Source organism: Amphiura filiformis, chromosome 6 (genome assembly GCF_039555335.1).
Source record: "Amphiura filiformis chromosome 6, Afil_fr2py, whole genome shotgun sequence".
NCBI classification, from domain to species: domain Eukaryota; kingdom Metazoa; phylum Echinodermata; class Ophiuroidea; order Amphilepidida; family Amphiuridae; genus Amphiura; species Amphiura filiformis.
The window spans coordinates 66,024,953-66,048,304 of NC_092633.1; the positions used below are offsets into that span (position 1 = coordinate 66,024,953).

At 35.0% G+C, this 23,352-nt stretch overlaps 1 protein-coding gene across 2 annotated transcripts in view; it reads right to left on the reverse strand.

The window, feature by feature from the left end:
- Positions 1-306: 306 nt before the first annotated feature.
- Positions 307-23,352, reverse strand: part of LOC140155848 (transcription initiation factor TFIID subunit 11-like) — a 35,480-nt gene continuing 12,434 nt past the window's right edge. The window contains exons 4-5 of one of the 2 annotated variants that reach the window (XM_072178839.1): positions 2,500-2,596; positions 307-560 (exon numbers count right to left, since the gene is read on the reverse strand). In XM_072178839.1, coding sequence (XP_072034940.1) covers positions 430-560; positions 2,500-2,596 — 228 coding nt within the window. In that variant the 3' untranslated portion in view covers positions 307-429. Of the gene's footprint in view, positions 561-2,499; positions 2,597-15,021; positions 16,353-17,851; positions 17,949-23,352 lie in introns of those variants that run through there. The other variant, XM_072178838.1, reaches the window with a different exon arrangement.

Below are 23,352 nucleotides of genomic sequence, written 5' to 3' on the forward strand. Positions count from 1 at the left end.
TGTTTTAGCCCTCTTCACAACGTAACTCAAGAACCGCAGCACCTATAAAAGTATATCTGTGATATTTTAATTCTTCTACACGCCGCTATGAATTGAGCAATGCAATTTTTGCCAAAGCTCACTACCATTCGTAAGATGCTGTGAACTACCAAATCACAACAGTTTAAAATAATTAATAACCTTAAGGCACACCTCTGCAACTTTTAAGCATTGATATCACAACCAAACTTGTGGTGAAACAGAGTATAGTGAGTTTATCAAAACTGACCCAAACATTCATGTTTCTTTCTTCTCAAAGCCCACTGACTTTGCCAGAAAGTTATAAAAAAGTAGCACAAATCTTAAAAACAGAGTAACTTTGTATGTCACTGAATCAAGTCTTCCATGGTACTGAATCAAGTCATATCAGTCCCAAGCATTCAATGAGTCTCATTTAAACAGAGTATGTTTATATGCTGCTGCTGGTATTTTGTCATGTGCTTTCAGTCGCCTAACAGCTTCCCTTATATGCTTGGGTTGAAGTGGGCCAGATTCTCCCCATTGCTCCATCACATCCAATGCTGCAAGAAGAAATAGTAGAAACATTAATTTCGACCTTTTACAATGACTCAAAGCGAATCAGACAAATTCTTGCAGAAAACATCATGGATCAATTATTATTCTAGAAATTGGTGTCATAACCCTTTCATATATATATGTACCTGCCAATGTGCAGCGTGTCATGATAACTTATAAAATCAGGACAAGTACCTGATGCACTTTTATAGTTGGCCAATATTTCATGGTCTAAACAAATTAATAGGAACCCCTTTTCACACTTAATGTTTCTTTACTTTGGCACACCACAATTCTTTTGTATTATTTTTCTTATGCAAAGAGTGTATCTGTGGCAGTGATATTACAGTATGAGTTTGACTGGCAACTTAGCCCTATATTGTATAAATTAAACAATATATAATGAAAGACAAAGATAGAAAGACTAGTTTGCGTCTGACGTCATCTGTCAATCAAACTTGAGCACGGTTTTACAAGTGTCGTGATGCCTGAGTTTACACGGCGGTAAAACCGGGCACCTTATAGTTAATTTTGCACCTTCAAAGATACAAACCATCTCAAAAGTTAGGTCTTAATAGTAGGAAACTTTCTTTCGTGAAGGCACCATTATCCACCATATCAACAATGCCTAGAAAAGTTGCTTTTTGCCTTGTAGAAGTACGTAATTTTTCGCCATTTACTGCTATTCCTTTTCTCCGATCGGCACCAGATAAATCAACCTTCCTTTTACGCGCTAATTAACCAATCAAGGATCGTAGAGAATTTGATTGACAGTGACGTCAGACGCAAACTAGTCTTTTTATCTTTGTCTTCAATTATAATAGAATCCGGTATAAACTGAACATTAACATCTCTTGGACAACCTTGAGAAAAAGGAGGGAAACCAAACCATTCCTATGATGAGCTGTAAAAGCGTTACTATGGATTAACTTTCAAACTGATTTTTGAACCATGATTTCATTATAGCACCTATAAATGTATATTGTCAATGCGTGTATCAGTCCGTTTAGAGGGGTTGATCGGCTCAATGTGCTATGAACATCCTGTACATTCATGTGCGCAATGAGACATTTCGCCCATATACAAGCTTGACTAAATTTCCGTAAACGTTCGCCTAATGGCGCACCTGGGCTCCTTTGCCTTAAAGGAAATTTCATGTATAAAAATAGAGAGCGCCCTCCTCTAAAAATCCCAACAACAATTAAGGATATGTGCCCTTATTTGCTGGTGGGATTTTGATGGCAGGGCACTTTTAGTTTGTGTCTAAAATTCCAGTTATGTCAAGGGAGCCTATAGTGCCATTAGGTGAACGTTTACGCTAATATTTTGATCGTATGAATTAAATTGTGTGTTCTGTGATACAAGTTTCAGATCTCAGATTTTGTCACAATTTTTGTCACCTATGGTCTTCCTTGGTCTTTTGCAGGCTATGTTAGATCATTAAATTATGTGTAAAATATTAATTTCTAAAAAACAACTTAGGGCACCATCATCAGCAAATGTTACAATATTGCTTTAAATGTATATCCAGAAAAAAAACTTTTTTAAATGGCTTTTAGAAAATACAAAGACAAGCACTTTGAAATTCTGTTTCTTGTAAACCATTACCATACATCCATTTTTGCCCCAGTTTGAGAGAATGGCTTGCTCCAGATAAAGCTTTTCACAGAAACCTTTGAACATGTACAGGATATCAAAATAATTGGTACTCATCAGTTTCCAGTGATTATGGACAAGACTACTACAACAAAATGCAACATAGGAGATTCCTTATTTATAAATGAATGTTATGAAAGATAACAAAACTATTATAAATCCTGGGCATTCAAGAGGATCCAATATTGCATATTGAAGAACAAGCTTGTCAATAAACACCAAAAACTGATGGGTACCAAACATTTTCATACAGCCTGTACATGCAATGTCTTGTATCATTACACTCACCTTCCTCTACTATTTCTCCAACAAACACTTTGGCGATGCCTGACATTGCTATTACCACGTTATGAGAAGCAGAACATCCAGTGATTGATTGCATATACTAGAAAAATAAAAACGAGCAAATAACCAGTCATTAGGATATATTACTTCAGTGTAAGCAAGCATACTAAGAGTTAGCCTAGTAGTATCAAGACGGGGATTATACACCTGTCTAATCCCTCAATCAAGTCTTGATTTTGTGTACACTACATGAAGGACATAGACCAGGTGTTTTTTCCAAATAGTCAGCGAAATGCCATTAAAATTTTGAGGATATAGTCAGTAGTTATCATCTACTGTGTAATTATATTCAGTCAGAAGTGTAAAGGACCAGTCCAGAGGTTTCAAGTCATGGTCAAGGTCAATTTTTCTTTTCTTGGTCAACTAATTTTCGATCAGAAGTGTTAGGTAAGGTGCATAACATTTTAGATAATAAAGTGACCATGATTGATCCAGCCATCCATATATGACCTCACAATTATGGCACACATATGCTGCATGTATCATAGAATTGTAGTCTTAAATACTGTATACATAGTACTAGCATGAATGTATGCGTGAGAGATAAAAAGAAATAGCTGCTTTGTGTATTTCACATTTCAGGCAGCTTTTCTGTGGCAATATGTAAGGTATTACAGAATATGTATTTTCAAGTTGGCTCTATGTAAAATAAAAGTTTTATATGTGTAGTCAATGACAAAATGTGACCAGAATTTGCTCATGCAAAGGATGTAATGGAGTAATTGATATGTTTATTTTTTGAGTTTACTCGGCAGAATTAAAACAAATTAGGCTAACATGGATTTGGGATAAAAAGCAGTAAAGATAAATACATGTAGTAATATAAGATAATGTTTGTAATGGTTGATCAAAACTGCAGTTTTTGAAATGGGGACAAAGAACGTGCTAACATTTGGAAGTCATGCAATGTTGCAACATGAATTATTTCTTTTAGAAAAACCAATCACCTCCGTTCCATACTCCATATTGATCCAAGTAAAATCAAACTCTTTCTTGAACTAAAATTTGATGGGAATTTGGATATATAGCTGAACGGAATTTCAAATCAACATGAAACTCACAAAACAGGTTGAATTTAAAGCAAACAAATGCATCTGCAAGTTTTCCAACATATCTTTTGTAATGTTGAGGATATAAGCAATAAAGATTGCTTTTCAGGAACTTGCTGCTTTATTCATCTTTTTGTTTTCTTTGATTTCAACCACATTACTTAGAAGTTGATCATGTTGTAGCACTGGATGGGTGCTTGTTTGCTGTAAATTGCAGGTTAATAAATGAATGTATGCTTGTAAAAGTATGCATTACTGACTGAGTGAAATGCATAGTACATGCTCACATTATGATTGCAGCATGGTGGAGTGAAATTGTTTCTCACTTACTAGATCAGTAGGCAGGACAGTTTGCACTTTTCTCAACTTTATGGAAATTTCAAATGTGTGAAATGTTGAGCAAAAAATTATTCAGATGAAAAATAACCTCTCAAAGTATATATACAATAATAATAGTTGTGTAATACACACGATGGTACAAACAGATTGATAGCCTGGAAAATAAGCAGCGTGAGTTCAACAACATTAAAATTTGAATTCTGGGAAGCATATATTGTTGAATTCTGACGCTTTTCCTTTAGTACTTCAGTACTTCATAATATTAATTGAATTATAAGAAGTGTGCTGTGTATATTTGTCATGGTAAGTGAGCCAAATTTACAAGCATTTATGTATAAAATTACACTATAATATTAATAAAATATGTTCTTACGATCTTAGTTCCCATCAACATGATTAGGGACCAAACCTAAATATTGATGAAGCCTTAAGAACTATCCTAGTTGTTTCTTGTGTACTCTGGACAAAAGCGATGTTATGATGGCCCATTTCCAGTTTGCTGCAGATGAGGAAGGAAGAGGTCATCCTTCGAAATGATACTAGTATTTATTTCTAAGGTTTCATCAAACTTTTGGTTTGTGCCCTTATGTTAATGGTCATCTTGGATCTCCTAGATACATACATGTACCTCTGTTAAGTTTGATTTGGGACCAATTATTAAGAGTGATGAGGAGATTTTGCCAGTTAATGCAATTGAGAAATTTAGATTTATTTTTAGTACACAATTGTACATTTATGTATATTATTATGATTAAAATTATTTGTTTAGATTTTTAAATGTTGACCTGTAAATACAAGTGTATGCATGGTGACAACTGGCACTCAGAATAAATAAACGCTGCTGTAGATATACTGATACATACATGTAAATGTAGTCCCCTTGTAGGAAAATGAAAACACTAGAATGCTTATAGGCTCACTACTCTTGATTTCAAAGTAAAACAGCACAATTATTTTTTCTTAAATTTAAAAAAGTGCAAAATGTAATGGACATTTCAAATGATTTTGTACTAAAATCCTAAATTAAACTGAACTATTGAGGGATTCTTACACATAACAGGGCAGTAGCTTAACCTTTGCCATGTGACCAAATACAGAATAAATGGAGGGGGGGGGGCAGGTAAGGGAGAGATGCAGGTTATTGCAATAACAGGTGTGATACAAGGTGCCCAATATGAATACAACTTATGTTTCATTATGTTTGGGTTTTATGGAATTAAGAGTAGACACGTTTGTTACTGAGAGAATGTTTGGATAAAGTGGTTGCTTGGTTTAATGGCACTTGTTGCCAGACCATTTGCACCGGCCATCACAGGACAAGATTAGTTGGCAGACCATTTGCACCGGCCATCACAGGACAATATTTGATTGGTGAACTATTCAATGGAATACCTGCTTATAAAAGCATATTTGCAAATTTTATAAAATTTTGTAATGTTGGTAGAGTATTCAGATATTTGATATTTCACTAATCATGAGCCTCATCCTCAAAATGTAAATCTCCTAGATCACCACAATATGTAATAAAAACAAAGGTAGGGGCAAAAGATTTGCAGCTCTTCCTTTTATTTGGTTAACCTTATTAGTTTGCCAGTGAAAATCTTCTCATTTGACAAAAGATTTCTCTCCTGAAGTCCAGAACAGTTGTAATAATCCAAATCCAAATTGTAATTTAAAGAAGAAAAAAATCATGCATGGTATGATATATATTATGTATTTGCATGTTACCATGGAAATAGTTACTTGTATAAATATTTAATGAGATGTGTAGATAATCCAAAGGTGTATACATAGTGTTGTTATTAAATAATTTTGGGATGTTCAGTCAACACTGCACTGTCTTATGGTGCCACATTTAATACAAAATAATCAGTTCAGCTCCTTCCATGCATGGCCCTGCCACAAAACTTTAGAGTAGGTACATCAAGCACTTATCAGCAAAGGCCCCAAATCAAACTATAGTATAATTGGCATCTTACAGCGTGAGCGCTACAAAGGTTTGTACTAGTAGTAGTGCGTTGTCATTGACAACTCATTACATACAGACTCCAAACATTATCTTCATTTAAATCATACTTGGAGTTAGCCTAGTATCAAGACATGCCACATTTTGCTGATATTTCGATCCACTTAAAGTTGATAAAATGCTTGTAGATGGCATTGTAAAAATCTTGTTTGCATGAGTAGGTTACCTCATTGGCATTATGTTCTGTATAAAATTATGTTCATATACATGTATATCTTTGTGTTCATGATAGCAAGTTAATTAATGCAGCTGACTTCACTAGGCAGCTTCTTGGCAAATAAGAGAAGATTGCTATGTGGATAACAGGTCTATTCTTAAATAATATCTGTTTTGAATGGTTTCAGCATTCTTCCATTGAAACCATTAAAGTTCATTATCTTATTTTTCTCTAAAGCACTTCACAAAGTTTTCTTGTCTTTTGTCTAAAACAATTAACAATATATTAGTTGTAATATCTTTTTATTTCATACATGTGTATTTCTGAGCAGCTGGTGAGGTTGACTCCTGTTTACCTTAACATAAAAAAGGGATATAATTTGCATATTATGTGCAATTGCTATGAGTTGGAATTAAGGGATAGATTCCTTATTGAACAAGGTTTACTACTTAAATATTGAAATGTTTTCCTTTGTGAAGGGAAAAGTTTCCAAAATTTTATGTTAAAAAATTAAAGAAACTTTGAATCACTCCATCATAAAAAGTGTTTTTTTAAGTCCCAATTTGACTCATATTTGAGAATGATGATCAGGATTCTTATATATTCACAAGAAAAACCTATAAAAAGTAAAGCTAGATCTAAGTGCTTATTTCCACCTTTAAGCTATGTAGATTCAAATCCCCTAACAAATTGTACCAAGTTCTGAAAGTACTCTCAATTTAAACCCACTATTCATATGTTTCAGTGACTCAAACTTGGCACATAAGCTAGAGTACAGGTTATTTAATTTGCATCATTCAGAATGCCACATTTCAGGGCTGTAACATGCAGGTTTGAAAATATGGTTCAGCTATCATCATAATATAGGCCTATATGATTCTCAAGATAAGTGAAATAAGTACTGCTGGTATAGAAAGTAAAACCCATTTACTTATAATATTGGGGGCTTCAATGCAGATGATTTGAACCAGGCCAGCTCATGTAATGTCAAGTTTTTGCCAATGAATCCTACTAGTTTGTTCTACTAAACCTGTATGCAAAACATACAGCATATAGGCTATAATACAAGATTTAATACATTGTATGTAATATTGTATTGGAATATTTTATTCGTATTACTGTAAAGTAAGATCTATGACATTTTAATTAGATCAAGTAAATCTATAGAACTAATGTCAAAGTTCATGACATGTCAAAGTTCATGACATGTCAAAGTTCATAATTCTGAAGTTAATACATGTAACAAGAAATTGAATAATTCAAAACTTCATAATTATTCGTTATCAGATATACATTATCTTGGATATAACCAAAGAAATAAATCCCATGTACAAAAAGGTAAGCATTCCAGAAAATATTAACAATGTCTTTATTTATTTTTTCTTCTGCTACATTCCGTAAATTAAATAGTATTATTTAATTATCATATTGCTTAAGACAATTAATTATACAGAAGCATTTGCTTAAGACAATTAATTATACAGAAGCATTTATTATAACCTATGTTCAAAATATTCTGAAATGTTGCACTGTACTCCTACCTGTGTAGAACTGGTATCAAATGTATAGAGTGATTCTAAGTTAAAATGTCCAAAATGCTGCTGGCTGTCTGTCTGTATAAAAGGATATGTATGAATAAATGTGATTTACATAGAGTTACTGTCAAATATGCCTGGAGTCAACGAGTTTGATTTCTACATCTATAAAGACAATCGTTTTAAATGATTTTTTTGAATCTGTGTTTTTTGGGCATAATGTTTACACATGTCCCAACAATTAGAATCGGCCAAATGTGTTATGCTTGTAAATAGATAATTTTGAATTTTATCAGAATTCAGGTAATAAATCCCCCATATTATTCCACTTTAAACAGACAAGATATAGGGTCCACAACTTATTAAGTTCCCCCCTAAATACTTTTTAAAACGAAATGCAAATGTGTAAAAAGATACAAGTAGCCTTATTTGTTTTACACATATGGACCAAATTATAGCGTCACACGTTATTGCGTTAAGTCACAATGGTTCAATATGTAAAAAAAGAGACCGTTTTAAACGGTGTTAAAAGTGGCACCCGAGTCCATAGGAGTCCGATCTCAAACATTATTATGTTTTGATGGATCCAAGTTGTGATAATATTGGATCCAAAACATAATAATGATAAAATTGGATGCTTTACGCCCATTATTTATTGGTCTCGCTATGAGTTTTAAAATATTGGACTCGACTACGTCTCGCCCAATATTTTAAAACTCATAGCTTCGACAATAAATATGGGCTCAACCGATCCAATTTTATATCAATACAGTAGGCCAGGCCTATTCATGTGTGTGTTAAAGAAAACCTGACTGCTATGGACTCCGGTGCAACTTTTAAAACAGCCTCTTTTCTTACACAATTAACCATTGTGACTGAACGCAATGATGTGTGACGCTATAAATTGGTCCACAGGGGTAAAACAAATAGGGCTATACATATCTTTTTACATTTTTATATTTCGTAAAATATTTTACGACTTATTTTAAAAAGTATTGGGGGGAACTTATTTTAAAAAGTATTGGGGGGAACTAAGTTGTGGACTGTATAATTTCTTTCACTTAACCTCATTATTTTGGCTGAAAATGAACAGAACCTTCCTGACAGTATTCGTTAGCAATGTCATTTTTGCAGAAAAATAATACTTAAAATTTGACCGAAATCATTAATTACAGCTTCAAGTGAAAATAACATTCGAATTACTTCTAGTTCTAGCCCAATTTTCACTGCCTCATCCTAGCCCTGGACCCAGTGCCGTGACCAGTACCCGCTGGGAGTAGTCCTCTTGCCGCTTGCGGCCTCGCCGGGCGTGCTTCGCGCGCCCTCTCGGCCGGGCGGCCTCGGCCGCTCCACGGACTCATAGTCCGAGGAACTGAGCCAGTTCTACCTCATCCAAGAAATGAGGAATGGTATGTGACTTTTTCAAATGCATTATGGGACAAGCAACTCATTTATAATTATATAAATTGACCCTATTATTTACATACTTCAGCAGTGTTCACCAATTGAAAAGCATGCAACAAAACCTGAACAAGTAGATTTGTATAATGTCCCACTGTACAGGGTGTCTCAATAAAAATGGCCCCTGTGGATTAGGGGACATAACTTGAAATGTCGGCAGTAAAATCAAAACTTTTTTGTAGATTCATGAACCATAACGTTTCGTCTTTAAGATGGTGCACAAATCATCAAAATCTGTTCACACGTCACTGAGATAATTGGGATTGTACAAATAGACCCATTTTTGGACTGTTCCAATGGGGCAATACACATAATGTGCTGCATTGTTTAGAACGGAAGAAAGAAATGAAGTAAACTCTCAGTCTTGCTGGGTAGACCTACGAGTTGAAAAAAACAATCAATCAATCAGTCGCTCAAAGAATATTTTTCACACTTTTCTCTTTGGTTAAAAATATGTAAAAAATATATATACCTTCTAAAAATATAGTTCATATGTTTCTCAAGCAACAGAAGGGCCACGGGGTCAGTTAAGGATACGATACATGATTTACCGACAAGTGACTCATTTCGGAATGCGATCATGAATTTTGAAGAAATTTTTTTTTTCCACAGGCTTCGTTGGGATTCGAACCAGCGATTCGGAACTTCATTTGATTACGCGTCTAGCGCTTTACCGCTCGTCCACAGTGGCAGTTGAGTGGAGGAGTGTAATGATAAATGATAAATCTCATAATGCCATCTTTAGCCTTTTGTTTACTAAAAAAAGACGCGTTTTGTAAAGATAGATTAGCCGTTTTATGCATAAAGAGCACGAACGTTTGGAAAAGGTTTCGAACAAATAATAAAGACACTGATGTGTTGATGAAATTGCGTAAGTCGGGAAATATCTGCGTCGCAATGTTTTGTTTTGGTTTTAGGAATGTGACCTTAAAATTTACGACTTCATGACATTATCATTCGAAATCAACAAAAGATATTTAAAAGATATTTAAACAGTATATGGCCTCATTCTTTCTCTAGAATGTTTTGTACATGTATGTGAAATAGCTTCAACAATGGTTCACTGCATAATGGTAAAAACAGCCTTGACCTAAAAAAGGGCGAGAGGTACCATATTTACCGATTCAGGCTAAATTAAAATTGATATAAAGCGTTTGTTTTTGATCGATTACAAAAATTAATTTTGTCATATAAAGAAATTGTGTCTGGCGTGAATTACACTACAGTTTTTTATTCTTAGGGCTCTTTAACTTCTTCAAATAATTTTTAAATGATAGAGTGAATCCCTGGCCCTCTATAATTACGCACAAAGATCGCGCCCCTTAAGTTTCATAATGTACACATGCGTGACCAGGAAAAAGGTCCCTTTTCAGAGAATGAATCGCACGAATTGGGATTCGCTAGTTGATGCGTTTACATAGCTTTACTTGGTTTAGGAATCATTTATTGACCCCGCTAATTCACATAGCGTGTTTCCTCAAACATTATACATATATATGAATATTGGAAAATGATAAAGAAATCATATAAAGGGTGTGTTCTTTTATTCCTGTATTGGTGCTACCTTTCAGATAAAAATCCTACTTATTTGTTGTTAAAATGCGCTAAATTCATGTATAGGGTTTGCTCAAAAGGGTAAATACTGTTTAGGCTATGATTTGAAAATCACTAGTCGCGCATCAGCTAGCGTTTTTTTGGGCCACTAGACGCCATTCGTGAAATTCATTCTTGGGAAAGAACCCCTTTTCGTTTTTTTCTGATCATGCATGTGTATACTATGAAATTTAAGTGACCGCTTGGCCATATCGTTGCTTGAGAAATGTTTGAACAATATTTTTAGAAGATAGATTTTCACATATTGTTAACCCAAACAGAAAGGTGTGAAAAACATTATTTGAGAGATTTATTGATTGGTTATTTTTTTAAATTCTACCCAGCAACTTCATTTCCTTTTTGTCCATTATGAACTACAATGCAGCACATAAGAGTTTATGTGTATTGCCCCATTGGAACGGTCCAAATATGGGTCTATTTGTAGAATCCCGATTATCTCAGTGACGCGTGAACGGATTTTGGTATTTTGGGCACCATTTTACAGAAGAAACATCATGATTTTTGAATCTTTAAAAAAGTTTTGATTTTACTGCCAACATTTTAAGTTACGTCCCCCAATTCTAGCTGGGTAAGAGATGACCTTTGGCTTCATACATATCATCTTTTACATCCTCAATAAATTTGTAAAGTTGTCAATACCTGTGATCCAATTTGGGTTACAGTCGGCCTAGAGGGTAGCTACCTATCCTAAGGGGTGGTGCAATAATTATGTGTACCCCGGGGTGAATTCTCAAAATGGTCTGCCAAAATCGCACCCCCCCCTTTGGCCGTGCAAAAACCTTTGCCCCCCTTTGGCCGTGCCAAAAACCTTTGCCCCCCTTTGACGTGCCAAAAATCTTTGCCCCCCCTTACACATGCCAGATTTTGGGGAACCCAATTTAAAACCTTAAATTGTCTTAACATATAATGCGCATAGCGAGCAGAAAATTTTGCATATTTGAACGTGTTCATAACGTTTTCCACGCCTTTTAGGGCGTAATATAGAAGCAGTGCCCAAAATATCTGTGCCAAAATTGCTTGCCCCCCCTTTCGACCTGCCAAAAAAATCGCTTGACCCCCCTTTCGACCTGCCAAAAATGCTTGCCCCCCTTTTGGCCTGCCAAAAATCTTTGCCCCCCCTATAATTCACCCCCGGGGTACACATAATTATTGCACCACCCCTAAATACAGGCAGAGCTCAATTCATAGTCCCCTCTTTTGACAGGGACAAAAAGAAGGTAAAATGGCTAAAGATGTAGAGAATGGGCCGAAATTAAAAGTGTATAAATTTGGACAATAAAAAGCAGAATTGTTTTAACTGAATATTTGACTGCCTAAATGATTAACATTGTCTGTCAGTTGATTTGAATGATAAGATATGCCACAATTTGATCTAATCAGTACACAGAAGAAAATTTCAGAATTGAATTATTACATTGAAATTGAAAATTTGAGCTTTTTGCCTCTATCACAAATTACAAGCTTTTTGCCTTTATTACAATTTCATGATTGCTACCTTTGGCCTATTTCAGATCAGATATGTATATCATATTTGTTACAAATGCACCCAGCATTTGGCAACATTGAGAAAATTTTACTAACAAATTATCTGCTGGTAAGGAACTGAAGGGACACAGAAATTATGAAACAGATTGGGCATAACCTGAACAGTTTAAATTGTACAAAGATATTTATTTGACAACTTACAATAATACATTTTATTGTCATTCATGTCATGATAAACAAAAGTGGTGAAACTAATAATAATATATGTACATAAAGTAAAATGACATCAATTGCTCCAATGCAATGTTGGTAGTAGACTTAAAAGACCCCTCAATATTGACTGATGGAGGGTGGGGAAGTGTCGGCTTCTAATACAGCAGACTTGTGAACCCAACCGACTATAAACAACAAATTTACAAACAAATTTACCCAAGAATGTCAACCTTTTCCCTTTGACTGTAGATTGCTTGAACATTTTTTCACTTGTTAGATTTTAAATTTTTTTATCATGATCAGGTACAAAAATGCCTCGGTGCACTGCCAGGAAATCTGAAGAACAAAATGTGAGGTGGCACTTCAAGACATAATTATGCCATCTATTGCCAATCTGACAATCTATAGACCACTCTTATAATTGACTGCCATTGAGAGGGTGAACCACATGGATGTAAAATAATTAAAGCGAGGTCAAGAAGGGTATCACATGATTGTAATGTAATGCCCTACATGAACTCGCTTTCGATATAATATGTGAGTCGGACATCGTTAATATCGATATTGAGATATAGCCAATAATAGTATTCAACTTCCTTTGTATTTTATTGTTCTGAGCAACACTAAAATGGCCGTATCTCTGTAACCGTAAGTCTAATTATTATCGGTTTTCAGAATGGCCCTGTATAATTGAAAACTGAATTTTGATTTTGATCGACATCACGACTCATTTAGCTTGATCGCATTACATATTATGTGATACCAATGTTCACCCCATCAATGGCAGGAATGTGTCAATTACAAGAATGGTCTATTACCCTCCTTTTTGGACATTAAATGAACACCAGTATTGGAAAACATTACCTAATCTATTTATTGTCATCTTCAATCACCTAAGGCTGCGATCACATAGAAGTATACTGTATACGGTATTCGCTATATGATATACGCTCATTTGATCAGGCTGAGTTCACATAGGATAACATTTGATCAGGCTGAGTTCACATAGTATACTCCTATGTCAACTCAGCCTGATCGAATGAGCGTATATCGTATAGCTAATACCGTATACAGTATATTTCTATGTGATCGCAGCCTAACGGGCACCATTAGCAAAATCTACATGCAAAATCCCACTTGCACTCAAGCTTCTCTAAAGCTTGATAAATTTCAGAAGAATGCACCAAAACATCTGAAAAATAAAAAAAATATACCTGTTTTTCTGATGTCTATTCTCCAAATTCATAGGCCAAACCAGGAAATTGCATGTGGGTGACCTGTATGTCCATATTATACAAAGCAATTGTAACAAGCATTATGAATCAGGGGAGTATAGTTTCATTTAATAATTAGGCAACTGAACGGCTTGCACTACCAAGTACTGAAGTCACATGAAACTGAAAAACACTTTCATCAGCACTGTGAGAACAGAAAAGAAAGAAGGAATTTCAGGATTGTCAATTTCTGATCCTATAAAATATTTTGAGTAAATATACAAATATTAATTGTATATGAGCATGATGGTAAAAGTAGAATCATGAGGTGATCTTTCACCGAGTGTTTATACTTTATGACCATAACTCAAATGTAAGACAGTTTATATTTGTATTATATTACTCATACACAAGTTCAATATTTCAAGAATTTTTTGTATTTTACAACACAACACCATATTCTGCCATGGCTTAATTCACTTGATCAGAATTTATGCGTAACTTAATTGGCGAGTCCGTGAGATACGCAAATCACGGTCGATCCTTCATGTAATTATTTCGTGTAATCCAATCCTAACTCTAACCCTAATCCTAACCCTAACCCTAAGCCTAATCCTAATCATAACCCTAATCCTAACCCTAATCATGACCCTAATCCTAACCCTAAACTAACCCTAACCTTAACCCTAACCCTAACCCTAATTTCGTGTAAAATTACATGAAGGAATAACCCAAATCACACTAAGCATGAGCACCCTACATAATAGATTACATGCTGTGTCTGATGGCTTGTGGCTTGTTACGTACTGCACGGCATAAGTGTTGTTGGGATGGTAAAACTGCGGTAGTTGATGGTAACATATCAAATGGCAATTAACCAATGAACTGTCTAGAATTTATGTGAGAGTATGCCCTAGCGACAAATTGCAAACAATTGCCTTCAAAGCAATTTTCTAGTGATATCAGTAGCCATGGTAGAATCACTACACTGTTTGTGTTTTAGAATTGCTGCTGCAGTTGATCACTAGCAATTACTCTGTCACTCACTTACATATGCTAGTATGATATTGACATTGCAAATTAAATTGACCTTTTGCATGGATCCCAAAATGAGGTTTTCCATACAAATGCATGTTCACAAGGGCATTTATATTTTGTGTGTTATTCTTGCATTCATGTACACAATACACTAGAAAGTTTCACATGCCGTACCCAGTAATTAAAGCTTACATATGAATAGAATGCAAGTAGAAGCTTGTTTTGGGATGACCATGCAAACAATCAATTGGCAGGTTAATTAGGGGGTTCATTCATATATTTTCATGACTAAATGGTTGTTTATGCTCGAGGGGCCGACAACCGTTTAGTCATGAAAATATATGAATGAACTCCGTTCATAAATACCAGAACATTTTGTGATTCTTATTTCATCCAAATAATAACAAAAAATTACAAGTAACATTATTAAAAAACATGATTTCCCTTGCATTTTCCTACCCGGTAATCACACATCCGGGACACCGGGCATGAACGTCGTTTATGCCCGGCTCTCAACCAATCATGCGTGCTGTTACATAGCGTGTATGTATGAACACCCAATAACTTACACAACACACATTCTTTATTTCTACTCAAGTTTGGTAGTGATGTAGGTGTATAATTGAATACCTGAGTGGAAGAAGGGCCCAACTCCAATTTTTTACAAAAATTAGTTAGACCCAGCATTTTACTGCCAGCAGATTGTTCTTCCTTGTGTGTGAAATATGAGCCAAAATCCACTCTCTAAATAGTCTTCAACGTACACTTAAACTTGGTTTTCATGGAAGAAAGGCCCAACTCCATGGAGTTGGACCCTTCTTCCACAAATATTGGGTTAAAGAAGAATTTTGTTCATCCATGAAATCTGCTTTTCACTGCAATAAACTTTCTTGCTAACATATTACATGCTTCTACTTCTGCAGTTAATGGATAATTTCCAAATTTCTGTAGCTATTTATGATACATCTGCGTACGGAACTTGCACTTGCAGTATATTAGTGGAAGAAGGGCCCAACTCCAACTCATATTAACACCTGTACCGTTGCCATGGAAACATCATATATGATTTCAAATGTATGTAATACTGTATGGTCATGTATTAATGGTCCCCTGAAGATGAAAACATTCAGTCTATAAAACTTTTCCAAATATTAAGTTTCTTAATATCTCAAAAACAGTTTTGATGGAGTTGGGCCCTTCTTCCACTCAGGTATTCAATTGTGTGCTGACCTATTCCCCAGTGTGTATACACATGCATACAAGGGCAGTTGGTTGGATTCTAGTCTCAAGGTACATTTATGGTGCCACTTTTAAGCATTCACAGCACTACCAAACTTGTGGTGAAACAGAGTATAGTGAGTTTATCAAAACTGACCCAAACATTCATGTTTCTTCCTTCTGAAAGCCCACTGACTTTACTGGAGAGTTATAAAAGTAGCACAAATCTTAAAAACAGAGTAACTTTGTATGTCGCCGAATCAAGTCTTCCATGGTACTGAATCAAGCCATATCAGTCCCAAGCATTCAACGAGTGTCATTTAAACAGAGTATGTTTATATGCTGCTGCTGGTATTTTGTCATGTGCTTTCAGTCGCCTAACGGCTTCCCTTATATGCTTGGGTTGAAGTGGGCCAGATTCTCCCCATTGCTCCATCACATCCAATGCTGCAAGGCATAAAGAAGAAATAGTACAAACATTAATTTCGACCTGTTGCAAAGCGAATCAGACAAATTCTTATAGAAAACTTCATGGATCAATTATTATTCTAGAAATTGGTGGCATAACCCTTACATACATATACCTGCCAATGTGCAGCGTGTCATGGTAACTTATAAAATCAGGACAAGTACCTGATGCACTTTTATAGTTGGCCAATATTTCATGGTCTGAACAAATTAACAGAAACCCCTTGTCACACTTTAATGTTTCTTATATTGGCACACTCATTGCCACAATTCTTTTGTATTATTTTTCTTATGCAAAGAGTGTATCTGTGGCAATGATATTACAGTATGGTTTGACTGGCAACTTCGCCCTATATTGTATAAATTAAATAGTATAAAATAATCTGGTATAATCTGAACATTAACTTCTCTTGGACAACCTTGAGAAAGGAGGGAAACCAAACCATTCCTATGAGCTGTAAAAGCGTTACTATGGATTAATTTTCAAACTGATTTTTGAACCATGATTTCATTATAGCACCTATAAATGTATATTGCCAATGCGTGTATCAGTCTGTTAGTGGGGTTGATTGGCTCAATGTGCTATGAACATCCTGTACATTCATGTGCGCAATGAGACATTTCACCCATATGCAAGCTCGACTATAATACCGTAAACGTTCACCTAATGGCGCACCTGGGCTCTTTTGCCTTAAGAGGAAATTTCATGTATAAAAATAGAGAGCTCCCTCCTCTAAAAATCCCAACAAAAATTAAGGGTATGTGCCCTTATTTGCTGGTGGGATTTTTATGGTAGGGCACTTTTAGTTTGTGTCTAAAATTCCAGTTATGTCAAAGGAGCCTATAGTGCCATTAGGTGAACGTTTACGCTAATATTTTGATCGTATGAATTAAATCGTGTGTTCTGTGATACAAGTTTCATCAAAAATCTCAGATTTTGTCACAATTTTTGTCACCTATGCTCTTCCTTGGTCTTTTGCAGGCTATGTTAGATCATTAAATTATGTGTAAAATATTAATTTCTAAAAAACAACTTAGGGCACCATCATCAGCAAATGTTACAATATTGCTTTAAATGTATATCCAGAAAAAAAACTTTTTTAAATGGCTTTTAGAAAATACAAAGACAAGCACCTGTTTCTTGTAAACCATTACCATACATCCATTTTGCCCCAATTTGAGAGAATGGCTTGCTCCAGATAAAGCTTTTCACAGAAACCTTTGAACATGTACAGGATGTATCAAAATAATTGGTACTCATCAGTTTCCAGTGATTATGGACAAGACTACTACAACAAAATGCAACATAGGAGCTACCTTATTTATAAAGGAATGTTATGAAAGATAACAAAACTATTATAAATCCTGGGCATTTCAAGAGGATCCAATATTGCATATTGAAGAACAGGCTTGTCAATAAACACCAAAAACTGATGGGTACCAAACATTTTCATACAGCCTTGTATCATTGCACTCACCTTCCTCTACTATTTCTCCAACAAACACTTTAGCGATGCCTGACATTGCTATTACCACATTATGAGAAGCAGAACATCCAGTGATTGATTGCATATACTAGAAAAATAAAAATGAGCAAATAACTAACCATAAACATGTGACATGTATGAAGAAAGAATCCACTTCAGGCTCCACCAAATTAAAGCCACTTGAAATGACCAAACTTTATGCTTTGAACTTCATATTTCAAAGTCTTGTCATTTCAAGTGGATCCAAATAGTGGGTTTGGAAGAAAAAACACCAAAAACGGTTGGAGAATTGGTGGAGACCAGTATGGGTCTAACCATAATACATCACAATCATGTAAATGAATGCATTCAATTTACATAGGTTTACTTAGATCTTTATTCAAGTACTGTACACCAATCATTAGGAGACTGTGCAATTAATTCTAACAACATCCACTTAAATAATATTTATGTATGGCAAGGAATGATTGTTGCATTTATACATATGTAATACTGTACATGATGATACTGATACACATAATTTTCATGATTTCTTTATACATAAATGAACAAACTATTACAGAGCTCTTATAATATAAAGCTTTAAACATCACAATTAAAACATTAGGCAAAAACAGGTAGAATTTAAGTAACTGCACTGCAATTTACACTCTCTAATCTGAGCCACTTGTATAGTTTGTTAATACATTTGGTATAGACATTGGCAAGACAAATATAACTAGAAATGAATCAATAAGTAACATAATCAAAATTTTTACAAACATTTATAAGGGATACTTTAATTAATTGGGCATTTGTGTGTATGTGGGTGTGCTTCCATGTGCCCATTTGAATATGCAACCCGTTCCCTAGATGAAATCCTTTGTCGTCTACACCGCGCACATATCTGTATTTTATGCTTGCAGTGGCAACTGAAAACTTACCGCTTGTATTGTGTTGGACTCATAAAAATGTTACTGTGCGATTATTTTATTTTATCATTTTATAAACGGCATCTTTATAGAGGGTAGCCCAGATCAGTGAACAAAGCACTGCTTTCCACTGGGGCCCTCTTTAGATATCATGACTTTGGTCATACATCATGGTGCAAATTCCTACTGGCGCCCATTGTAACAGGAATAATGCTCTGATGTTCTAAAAATAGGTGATCAACAACTGTGCAATCTTTGACTTCCAGATTCTGGTGGTAAGTCCAACACATACAAGTTTGTCAGTCATCAACTCAGAGAGTAGATAAATGAGGGCAGTAGTCTACCTGAATATTCCCTACAGATCCTGGAACATGTCATCAGACTTGATTTGGAGATAAAGAGGCCTTTGAAAGATATATATCTTTCAATTAGAGAATAAACGATAGGAATTTTTGTTTTTACTATCCTCTACCGTGAGATAGACAACAGGCAGGTCCACTACGATAAAAATATTGGACCTGCCTGTCTATCATAGGTAGAGGATAGTAAAAGCAAAAATTCCTATCGTTTATTCTCATTCTTAGTCAGTTAATAATATTTTGATAACCGTCATAAAAACTCCCGTTTTTATAAAATGAACGAAACTTGTTTACAACTTCATATGACAGCATTCAAGCTTTGACTTACATTTGGCTGACACGCGTGTGAAAAAAATATTTAGGGGTGACAACAGTCAAAATTCCTGATTGCTTAAATGTTTCTAGGGGTAAAATGTCACATATTTTCAGATTTTGGCACTTAAAACCCCTTATTTTTCACTGATTTTGAGAAAAATTCATTTTTGGGTCAAATTTTGGCGAAAATGGCCGTTTTGGGGTGACAAAATTTTGACTTGCTAATTTCATGAGTGTATGAACATGAAAACTACTGAGTAGTGCCTAATTTTTTATGCTAATTATGTGATAAAGGTACATTTGTGATATTCAAATCATTAAATGGGATAAATCTGTTTCTTTATTTTTGTAACAGGGTTAGAAAGTTGGGGGTCAGGGTGACAATTGATTTGGGAAAAAGTGAAATTTTCACCTAATTTTGAGCTTGAAAAAGCCATAACTCCTCAATGGTATGAGCTATTGAGATGCTTTTTGTGTCTTTATGTTCAGTATTTCACTAGCTAAATAGTGGTATAAAACTTGACACAGTTGAATGTACTGACAAAAATTAAAGTAGTAATATGTTACCCCCACCCCTAACATTTTGGCGGGAGTGAAAAAAATAAAGGCCTTCGCAAAAAAAATAAGTCCTTCAAAACTGTGAGGTTTAAGGCTAAACAAATATAAACTTGCTATAGCCAAGACCTCCCTCTAGAGCAAGTTTATGTTTGTTTAGCCCTGAGAGTCCCAGTTTTGAAGGACTTATTTTTTTTGCGCCAATTTTCGCTCAAATTTGAGGAGCAGAAATATGCCTGTACAGTGCTATGGGGAAATTTTCTCGCTGATGACACGACGAATTAGGTATGTCAGATTCAGTTTCTACACAAAATTTCACCCCAGAAAATGTTCCTTTAAGTAGGATATCTTTCACTTTAAGTTCCCACCATTCTGTCCGCCAAACGCAAGTCAAAGCTTGAACGCTGTCATATATTCTGTTGCGCGTACTGCTAGCGTGTGTGAGTATATTCCGCACTAGTCTACGCATACCTCTACAAGCGTGTTACGCGTTATCAACACTCATGATGATGTGGGGTCGTCTACGGGCTGATAGACGGCACCCGAAATCATGCAATTGTCCAATCAGACTATGTGTCTACGAACTAGACCACTCCCACTGACTAAGAATGGCGAATGTATGTACCACAAAAAATGTCAAATTTCTGAAATGGAGTTATTTGTTTGTTTTTGTACATGATACCCATGGATATAACTTTGACGAGGCAAACATGTATGTAAGAAAAGGAGCATTATACACCACTTATTACTTGATGGCAGCTGATTTTGATCACTATTCAGTTCTACAATTGAAGTATTTATACTCAAGTATAAATTGACCCATATCTTCAAAAGTATTATGAAAACAGATTTGTTAATTATTTTAAAGCTTATATTCTTATCTTTACAGCTACTGTAATATAAAAATGTAAACTTTTGCCATGTTGCTGTTTTTGTGGGCCAATATGTGCGTGCCTGCTTGCTTGTGCATGATGACATTTTTTGTGTTCTATAATGCTTGATATCATTTTGTTTCAACAAAATCTGCAAATTTGAGTTCATAATCAGTAATAAAATCTAGAAGACCAAACATGATCAAATTAATCTATTGAATTCCAACATTGCCCGATGACAGCGCACCTATTTTCCAAAGACCTATACCTAGCCATAGAAGAGATCTTACACATCCCACAATACTTTACTTGTTACTATTGATCCATGTTGCACTGAATAGCAAATCAGTACAGGGACCAAAATGCATTGTGGGAAGTGTAAGATATCTTTGCTGTATAGCTGCTGTCTGAGAACTTTACACAATGTATGCATTCACTCGGGAGTAACCTATCCACAGACTACCACAGACGAATTACAAACAGTCCAAGTCACCCGATAATGAGGGCCGATCATTCCATGAAGTGCGACAGACGAAACTGCTACACACATAGCACATATTTTTATGGTCTTTCACATAAACATGAAGATACGCAGTGCTACGCGATGGCACAACCCTCATAAATATGCAAGAAATTCAAAGCACGATACCAAGCACGGGGACTTTGTGAATCGTCTGTGGTAGTCTGGGAACCTATCTATTACGTGTAGGTTCCTGTTATATTCTACAGTGTTAAACACACCCAGTATCATTATGATGACATTTTTAGGAACACATCACCTTTCTAAGGACACCAAAGAAATTAGACCCAAAGAGTCTTGACTCCAATCTGAATAGAGATTGTTATCTATCTATCTATCACCATGTTTGTGTGTTGTACAGGGCAAAATAGTGTACATCCGGATTATATTACCAGGCACTCGCAAACCTCTCTCTCATTAAAGTGCATACTGTGTGTAATGCGTTGTGCCAAAAGCATGCGTAAAGCACCACATATTGTAACACTCAAGCTTAAAGACACATATTGTCATTGTAAATCGGAGTTTTGTTGGTAAATGCAGGGGTTACATCAGGGTTCGCAGGTTTTTGCCGCAGGTGGAAAAAAACGCGGTTTTAACCACAGTTTTAACCGCTTGGCAAAAACAGTTTTTGCCAGTTTTTGGCAAAAATGGCAAAAACTAAAAAAGTGATTTAAAGTTCAGATTTTTGATCTCAAAATGAATTATTAAATTAAAAAATTATTTTCTGGAGTGTAGCAAGGCCAGATTTTGTAATTAAAAATAACATATTAAGAAATTAAAGGCATGCATTTTCATTGCTCACTTAGTGCATTTAACTGAAATCTGGCATATCAAATTCAAAACTTTTTTTCATTTTAAGGACTTGATGAGACAAAAATATGTTGAATGATTCATTAAAAGTTGTATGTTTACTGTTTATGAGCTTTCTGTGTACTTGTTAACATTTGAGTGACTATACATAAGTTTTTGCCCGTTTTTACCAGGCAAAAACTGGCAAAAACAGGTTTTTGCCAGTTATTGCCACTTTGTCAGCAAAAACATTTTTTTGCCGGCAAAAACCGAACCCTGGGTTACATTATTTTGTTCTCCATGTGTAACAAACCAATCTGGTGGATTTACCATAGCATTACCATATAGGGCAAATCTGGTTCTTTGGGTCTTAAGACATGCATTTCAAGTCCTTGGAAAGATAGTGATATAAGGGTGTGTTTTGTCTTGCCAAAAGTTTTGTTCATAGATCATTTTATGATCCACCATTTTTGAAGCACCTTTGACCTCTGATTCATAATAAACATGCTATCTATATCTGCATGAAAATAAGACATTGATATTGGAACAAATAACTAAGGCCCTTTACAATTAATTCTTAGTTTCCTGTTTCCCGCGCGCGTCCAAAGTAGAGAATTGCAAAATATTTAATTATTTTATATTTATTTTGGATTTTTTCTTTTAAAATAACTTTTAATGACTTCCATGTGCTACTTTCTGACTTTGCTTGTATCAACTATAATGATGAATAAACAAAGAACATACCTGTACCATTACTTATGTATCAAATCAAACATAGTTGTAAAATAATTAAATGCATGTTCCGATCAAAACAGGTTGATGTAGGATGCGACCACTTGTTTTAAAATAAAGAAAATAATAGATAATTAATAATTAATAATTAAAAGTCGCCTCATCCCTTGTTTTCAACCATGAAACAGGAAACTAAGACTCAATTGTGAAGGGTCAACCTTCACAGACCCTCCCCTAATATCAAATGCTTTCTACATACATTTTTGAAGTGACATTATCTGTTTAACACCCCATTTTCAATGAGGATAAGATGACTTTGACTTAAAGGAAGGTGACCTGATATATTTGGAAAATCAAATTCTTTAAAACTTACGTAAACATAAAATGTCATCCCTTTCAAGTACTCATGCAAAAAGAAAATGTAAATGTTTTTTGTAAA